Source organism: Belonocnema kinseyi, chromosome 2 (assembly GCF_010883055.1).
Source record: "Belonocnema kinseyi isolate 2016_QV_RU_SX_M_011 chromosome 2, B_treatae_v1, whole genome shotgun sequence".
Taxonomy (NCBI): Eukaryota; Metazoa; Arthropoda; class Insecta; order Hymenoptera; family Cynipidae; genus Belonocnema; species Belonocnema kinseyi.
In genome coordinates, this window is record NC_046658.1 from 58,440,376 (window position 1) to 58,449,583 (window position 9,208).

General features: G+C 34.1%; 1 protein-coding gene across 1 annotated transcript in view; it reads left to right on the top strand.

Annotated features, from left to right (window-relative positions):
• LOC117182681 (tigger transposable element-derived protein 4-like) overlaps window positions 1–9,208 on the top strand; it is a 23,587-nt gene that overhangs the window by 8,626 nt on the left and 5,753 nt on the right. Inside the window, exon 2 of the mRNA XM_033375786.1 lies at window positions 7,635–7,815. Within this exon, the coding sequence (XP_033231677.1) occupies window positions 7,635–7,815 (181 nt within the window). The remainder of the gene's footprint in view (window positions 1–7,634; window positions 7,816–9,208) is intronic.

Sequence of the window (9,208 nt, forward strand, 5' to 3'; positions counted from 1 at the left end):
GTTCCAACGTTCAAAAAATGTCGAGGTTCAGAAAAAAGATGAAATAATTTTCAGTGAAGTTCCTACCAAAATGCAGTACCTAAACGTACTTTATTGTACTCTTAATACATTTCCCAAAGTTTCAGCTGGATATTTTATTCACAAAAAAAGTTCTTAGGTTCAAAGAACCTTGCAGTGAACTGAAAAAGTGAGGTCGGTAATATAGGTATTTAGCTGTGACACATGCCCTGAATGTAGCCGCAGGAATTCTCAATGATGTCGCGAACTCTTTTTGTTTTAATCTTGTATTTTGGTCGTATTTTCTTAAAATTTCGCACTTCTCTGACTCTGAAAACGCTTCTTTTTTGTTGAAGCTGACATTATTATTTTAATAATAACGCTACATGATATATCACAATACACTACAGTTATCCGAATAAAGTACCGAAGAACAGAAAATTTATTTTGAGGTACGAGCGAGGCTGTGGGTAAATGTATACTGGACGTTTGATGATTCAGCTTATCACCGTTTTAAAGAGAGTTTAACATAACTGGAGTTTTTTCACTCACGTTTCTGGGGAGTTTGAGCTTCCTGTTCAATCAGAAATCGTTATAAGCGGGAGAAATTTTGCCTTGGGACCAAATTTATATGGGATTCTTATGGGAGTGATCACGGGCCGGAAGAACGGAGCGTTACAGACGGGAAAGCGTTATATCTGGGAGCGTTATAACGCGATTTCACTGTATATTATAAAAAACAAGTTATACACTGTACAACTATTAATTTAGCCAGCAAAAAATTATTTAACACAAGATGGCACGATGCAAACTGTGTCCAGAAAAATAAAATAAAGACAGTAAAATTCTTAAAATAGTTTGTTTGGCATGTATAAATTACATAAAAAATGAATATTTAGATATGATATTGATTTTATTAAAAAATCAATAATTTCATAATAATCTACAATTATATAATTTCATATTTATATATTATATATTAAATCTACTATTCAGATTTTAAAAATCTTTACCTAAATTCGTATTCAGCGACACTAGGAACTTCTAACATTGACTTTCATGAGAAACTTGGTTTATTAGCTTAAAAAGTTTAAGTCTATAAATTCAAATTTAATAATTTTAGATTAGAAATATTGCGCTAAAAAGTTTACACTACAATTGTTTACCTTCTCATCAGAGAAGGTATTAGATTTGTATAAACCCCCCCCCCCCCCAATTTTTGTCATATGTCCATGTTTTGAGACCCCCTGAAACCGCAAGTGTTTTAGCATATTGTTGACACGCAGGGATGCTTTCCAGGCTAGTAATCAGTGAAAGCTTGGCACCTCCAAGAGCGCTGATGATGAGGGCGATTAGTTTAACAGAATATTCCGGGCACAATCGTTGCAACTCCCTTATAAGGTCTGTATACCTCTTTCTTTTCATTCTCCTTGGCTATGATTCTTTTGTCAGCTGGTGCCGAAAATTCGATAACGAACATGGTTCGCTTCTCGAAGTCAAGAAGAACCATGTCAGGCCTCGAGTGCGCAACAGAAACAATTGTCGAGATAAAGTTCCAGTATATGCGGCACTTCTCATTCTTGACAATTGACTCTATCTCTCTAGGAGCATTTAGAGGAGTGAGGTTAATGCCGTAAGAGTGGCAGTAATTTGTTATTAACTAATAACTTGTAAAATTACGAAAAATTAAAAAATCGTTACGCTGATCATTTTCTAAGGTAAAATGGATAAAAATAAACACTTTTTTACTCTTGGTATTTTTTCGAAAAATGCTTCCATTTTTAGTTACACGCAATTTAATGTCGAAAATCTACCGAAAAGCGTGTTTTTCGAAAAAAAATGTTCTCTGCTTCTACCACAGCTTTTTTGAGATTTAAAAAATGCAAATTACTCGAGAAAGCATGTGCTTTTAGGCAGTATTTTTTTTCTTCGTGCTACTTTTTTTTACATTATCAAATTTGTCATACCAAATTCGTTAAATTTACAGAAATTTCCGGCTAAAACGAATCCCTTTAAACCAATGTGATGCCTTCATAATTAAAAAAGGTTCACGAAGGGGAAAGGGACAAAATATACATTTTTTATTTCTCTTCCTAACATTAATAAGGGTCATTTTCTATCATTTAGGCTCATTTTCTATCCAACTATGGATTTTACTACTTAGCCCTAATAGGGGTAATTTAATATAATCATTTTTTGACCGGTTCCTCGAGTGGTGCTGCTGGCTTGACGTTATGCTGACAGCAACGCGGCATATTTGTATAAAAAGGCCTAAGTAGTAAAATCCATAGTTGGATAGAAAGTGAGCCCTAGATAGTCCCTTATTAATGTTAGGAAGATAAATCAAAAATGTATATTTTGTCCGTTTGTGGCCTTTTTTAAATTTTGAAGGTAGGGCTGTGATTGAAAGCGTTATCTCGAGCCAGAAATGAGCCGGAAATTCCTGTTAAAAGGGGAATATGATATAATCATTTTTTGACTGATTCCTTGGGTGATGCTGCTGGCTTGAAGTAAAATTGGCAGCAGCATGGCATATTTTATCAAAAGGGCTAAGTAGTTATATGCATAGTTGGATAGAAAATAAGCCCTAAATGGCCCCTTATTAAGGTCCGTTAAGCTGGCAGGACCACATTGCAAAAATGAACTGAAAACCTATAGGGAATTTAGGGCTCATTTAGGGCTAATTTAATACCCCATTGCTAAATTTAATGCTCTTTATTTAAACAAAAAAAACCGGTGGTCATGCTAGCTTAACGTTAAGCTAGCAGGACCACACAGAGAAAGAAACGACTTAGGCAATCTTTCCACAATAACTTAGGGCTCATTTAGAGCTCACCTAATGCCCTATTCTCAATTTTAATGCTCCGCAATTTTTCAAAAAAACCTGTGGTCATGCTATCTTAACGTTAAGATAGCAGGTCCACACAGAGAAAAAAAACTCAGGCATTATTTCTTTCCACAATAATTTAGGGCTCACTTAATGCCCTATTGTCAAATTTAATGCTCCGCAATTTTTCGAAACAACCTGTGGTCATGCTATCTTAACGTTCAGCTAGCAGGACCACAAAGAGAACAAAACGACTTAGGCATTATTTCTTTCCACAATAATTTAGGGCTCATTTAGGGCTCACTTATGTCCTATTGCCAAATTTGAAGGTACGCATTTTTTCAAAAAAACCTGTGGTTCTGCTATCTTAACGTTAAGCTAGCAGGACCACACAGAGAAAAAAAACTACTTAGGCATTATTTCTTTCCACAATAATTTAGGGCTCACTCAATGTCCAATTTCCAAATTTGATGGTTCGCATTTTTTTTTAAAAACCTGTGGTCCTGCTAGCTTAAGGTTAAGATAGCAATACCACAGGTTTTTTTGAAAAATTTCGGCGCATTAAATTTGACAATAGGGCGTTAAGTGAGCCCTAAATAAGCCCTAAATTATTGTGGAAAGAATTGATGCCTTAGTCGTTTTTTTCGCTGCGTGGTCCTGCTAGCTTAACGTTAAGATAGCAGAACCACAGGGTTTTAAAAAAAATGCGTACCTTCAAATTTGGCAATAGGACATTAAGTGAGCCCTAAATGAGCCCTAAATTATTGTGGAAAGAAATAATGCCTAAGTCGTTTTTTTTCTCTGTGTGGTCCTGCTAGCTTAACGTTAAGATAGCAGAACCATAGGTTTTTTTTTTTTGAAAAAATGCGTACCTTCAAATTTGGCAATAGGACATTAAGTGAGCCCTAAATGAGCCCTAAATTATTGTGGAAAGAAATAATGCCTAAGTCGTTTTTCTTCTCTTTGTGGTCCTGCTATCTTAACGTTAAGATAGCATGACCGCAGGTTTTTTTTTAAAGCGTACCATCAAATTTGGCAATAGGGCATTAGGTGAGCCCTAAATGAGCCCTAAATTATTGTGGAAAGAAATAATGCCTGAGTCATTTTTTTCTTTGTGTGGTCCTGCTAGCTTAACTTTAAGATAGCATGACCACAGGTTTTTTTTTTTAAATTGCGGAGCATTAAATTTGACATTAGGGCATTAGGTGAGCCCTAAATTATTGTAGAACGAAATAATGCCCAAGTCGTCTCTTTCTCTGTGTGGTCCTGCTAGCTTAACGTTCAGCTAGCATGACCACCGGTTTTTTTGTTTAAATAAAGAGCATTAAATTTGGCAATGGGGCATTAAATTAGGCAATGGGGCATTAAATTAGCCCTAAATGAGCCCTAAATTTCCTATAGGTTTTCAGTTCATTTTTGCAATCTGGTCCTGCCAGCTTAACGGACCTCCCTTATTAAGTTTAGGAAGATAAATAAAAAATGTATATATTGCCCCTTTGCTCATCGTGGCCTTTTTTTAAATTATGAAGGTAGGACATTGGTTTAAAGGGATTCCTGGAGTCAGAAATGAGCCGGCAATTTCTATGAAAGGGGGAATTTCATATTATCATTTTTTGACCGATTCCTCGAGTGGTGCTGCTGACTTGAAGTAGAGCTGGCTGCACCATGTATATTAAAAAAAAAGGAACAGCCGAAAATTCGTTGATGGGGCATTAAATTAGCCCTAAATGAGCCCTTAATTATGAAATAGGAGGTTCGCCCAGTACTGGCAGAACGTTGGCTGCACGACCGGGGCGGCACTATGCCAGTAGTACAAAAATAGACGTTAAAAAAACACGTCTACAAATGTTGTCAGGGTGTTTTGAAATGTCGATGACTATACATTTAAGGTGAAAACATTTTTTTCTATTAGTTTTTTTAAGGAAAATATTCCAAATTCCACCTCCATGAAAAATTTTAAATGTTCAGAAAAAATTACATTAGATGTATGTCTTAATCGTTGTAGAATAGTCTAAAACACCTAAAAAGCAAAACGTTACACGAAGGTTTAAAGAAAATTGTTATTAAAAAAATTGTTGCGCAACGTGGTAAAATTTCTAAGTTCCGTTGATACAAATTTTAAATGCTCATTAAATGTCATTATCAGAACTTTTAAAATGGTCTAAAACGCGAAAAAATAAACTATTACACGAAGAAAAATTGTAGTCGATTTAATTAATTTATTTAATAATTATTTTATTGATCTTCCTGTTAGAAGTTCGTGTATTTTACATTTACATAAAGTCGTATAATAATAAATAATTAGAAAAAGAGAGCTCAAAATTTCGTACTTGAACTTTTCTGAACTGTAGCTTATGAGGATGGCTTTTTCACCAAGTTTTAACTTGTCGATTTAGCGCAGTGGTTGGCACTCCCGACTGCTAGGCGATAGATTTAGGTATAGATATGTAGGTTCGATCCCCCTTACCGTTAGAAATTTTATTTGCAATATAATGTTTAAAAATGTAATATATGTATTCATTCTAAGCAGAGCCATTAACATGTATGTACAAAATACTCGCAGTCAATTATTATTTATTTTTCAAATACCTTTTTTGTTATATCTTTAAATTATAGAAATAGTGGGTGTTAACATTAAACAAATAGTTTGAAAATTATATTTTTGTAATTATAAACAATATACGGACGATATGCAATCATATGATGATGAACGGATGGTCTTTAAACGAATTAAATAATTTTTTATTATTTTTAAAATTAACTCCTGCATTTCCGTACGCCAGCGGTTTGCAAGTACTGCCCCAGTACTAGCATTCAGTACTGCGCCAGTGCTGTCACGCCAGTACCGTCAAGAATTACAATCCTGTACTGGCACAGTACTGGCCCAGTACAGCCAGTCAGTACTGGAACTCCGGCAGCCTGTACTGGGCCAGTACTGGGCCGGTGGTGTATTTCTACCTGGGATATACTACTTCGCTCCACATACGAGATTTTGTACTCAAGCGGTATACTGGGATACGGTTTCATAAGGAAGTATAATCGCGACTCTTGCTATTTCCTGATAGTAGTATTTGAAATTTCTACCGTTAGTGGAATGCCTTTTTAAGCTTTTTAAGATACCATTAATGTCGTTGAAGCTGTACCCGTGAACCGATTTCTTCGTGGCTCCTTTCAATTTTGCGGTAACTCCACGCACGGAAAACTTCATCTGACACTCCTTGACGAGGAGATTTTCCGAGTTTTTCTCGTCGAAATTGCGGTGAATGGGCACTCAAGGGTTCAATTTTCAAGCATCCAGAAACTTTTTCACGGCATTCACACGTTTTTTTCGTTGAGTTTACTACATATATTATTGTCCATGTAACAGCTATATGTAATGATGGAACGATATACTACTTCAATTTTGATTTTTAACCCGGAAAAAATACATGTTCTAATCCATTTAATAATAATATTCTTCAAGCTATATATAAAAATACTTTTTTATTACTGCCAATATCTAATAATTTTCTAATTATCTGAAGAATTACATAATTTTATTATTTAAATTTTATTCAGCATATTTATGTTACCAATGTTTGTGTAGAGAACATATGTATACCTAACTGTGAATCTCACGACTCATGTTAATACAAACCCATCCTTTGCCAATTAGCATGAGCTTCTTTCTGATGCGAATTCTCTATTATAGTGCATTGTCTGCTTAGATTGTCGAGCATTAATGCTGAAACACGTATAAAACTAAAGTAGAAGCAAACGTCTTATTTAGCAAAATCGTTTCAATATATAATAAATTCGCTTGGATCTTGGTAATTCTGCTTTAATCACGATTAAAATTGTGAAGAGCTTATATTCAAAGTAATAAACACTCGTGCGAAAGAAATACATGAACTTGCGTTAATTACCAATGCTGCTTAAATTAGCTCGGAAAATGTTTCCTCTTATTAACTGTATGAACTTTTGAAAACAATTCAAATTTATTTGGCTTGGAAGAATTTAAAGAAATGTTCTCAATTTGGAAAAACGTCTTTTCAAAATGAGTTTGATTAAATTATTAATCGGAAAATTGGGATAAATATATCAAATACGTATACTTGTCATGTAATTAACGAACCTATTTATATTTATGAAATACTCGAAAATTATTCCAGAATTGAGTAAAAAATTTGGCTTGAAATTGAAAAAAAGATATTACAGGAATCAGCACCACCTGCATCCAAGTGATAATCACTGCGTGATACTAGACTGGGACTACCTTATTATCCTTAAGTTAAGTTCTACAATCTACAGGACGGTCGCTGGCCCTGAAAAGCAAGGCCAAAGAGATTTATACTTTTTTCTTATTTATGACAATGAATATTCTTTGGATTTTGCAGTTTACTTATTATATCAAAACTGAACTCCTTATTAGTGTACCTTCAGTTGTTTCAATTTTACTTTTTCATTCCTTAACCGATCTATAATCAACTTGTTTTCCAAAGGTTTCAATCGCAAATTTTCAGGATATCATTTCTTCAGAAATCAGAACCAATTAATTCTTCTAAACTTTATATGATTTAATATTCTTGTTTATTTAAATATACTAAATTTCCCCACGAAATAAATGCAGTTCTAACGGGTAGGAAAGTGTCCCTCTAACATAAGATTAAGAACAGTTAAATTGCCTCGACACTCAACACTTTAGCGTCCACTTGACAATAGGACAGTGACCAGAGTTGTGCCAGGATGGCGATATTATCCATCCTTACCTTTCTCTCACATTCGCAAACACACATTTGAATAATTCGTGATACTGATCACTTGTTCACAGGGGAGGAAGAGCGGCACCATTTACAACCAAACCAATCCCTCCGACACCAAGAAGAAGAGCTTCACGTTAAAGATGCCATGGGTCAGCTACCAGCTCCTGTCAAAAGTATAGAGGATCATTCGCAAAATGTCAATGAAACTATGGACGTTAATCAAACTTCAGATAATGAAAAGAAAGAGAGGTACGTTGTTCCAATTTTGTAGAATGACTCGCCCTTTACACAATGCAACTGCCCTATTTCTTTTTCTGTTTCTTATCCACCTACCTGAATAGAATTCTGTCAAATGATTTACTACCGTCGTACCGTTGAACGCAAAGCCGTAAACAATATTTTCAGATTTCAAACTTAAGAATGTACATTGTTGTGTTTTTCGGATTGCACTCAAGAGTCTAAAACAGTTTCCTTTTGTGAAAGATTAATTTCAATTTCAAACTATGTTACCAATGGACGGAGGGGGGGGGGGCTTAGGTACACTATAAAAAAAGGTTGTGGAATTTTAGTACGCTAAACGTATGTAAAAAGTGGACTTGCGCGCATCGGCGTGAAATTATAATTTAAAATCAGTCACTCGCATTTATGCTTTCGTCGAAAGTGAGCAATAAAGTTTGTAAACTAAAATGTACGTTCGCTCATAAAATTACACAAATGTGGAATATTATACGGACGAATCTAAAATAAATATAAAGTGGAGAAATTTTTGTTATAAAATATAAATTTATGCGCGGTCGGTAATTTTACCAGTCTGGGGAATTTTACTATGTACAGCGTGAGTCCTTTTCTTATACACTCTGAACGTAGTGATTTTCAACACGTCGTATGAATTCATGCAAAGTCATAGAATTAAACATGTAACAGACGTCATTTAAAGCAACTTGTAGAAATTTTCTTTCTAGCCTGTAATTTTAATGCATCTAAAGTGATATTTTATATGTCAACATTTCACTTTGAAGTGCAATTTTAAAACATATTTTTTACAGTGTAACGCTTAGTACGTTTCCTGATTGGTAACAAACTTTGCGCATTTTTTTAAAGAAGGCCCTGCAGCTGTAAAGTTCAAGAAATTTTGTTAAAAATTCGTCATTTTTTGCCTGTGTCTTTTAAATTCGTTTTTTAAAATAAAAATTAATTTTTTATCTAAAAATGTCATTGTTCCATTTTGGTGGATAATTATTTTAAAATTATTTAAAAAATCATGTTTTTGGTTGAAAATTAAACTATTTGTTTAAATTTTGAATGTTTTGTTGTTGGAAATTCACTTCTTTGGTCTATTTTGTTAAACATTCGTTTTTGTTTTGTTTTTTAGAATTAATTTTTTCATCTTAAAAAGTAATTGTTCCATTTTTGGGTGAAAAGTGATTTTTTAAATTGAATATTGATCATTTCTAGTTGAAAATATGTTGCTTCCATGCTAAACTCTCCAATCTAGGATTAACAGTCTAAACTCAAACTCTCCAACGTCGTTTTGTGTTAGTACGAGGGTGGATTGATAAGTTTCCGGCCTGACCAAGAAAAACAACGTTTTTAAGAATTTTTTTTTTTATTTCTCAACATAATCTCCTACAAGGCTGATACA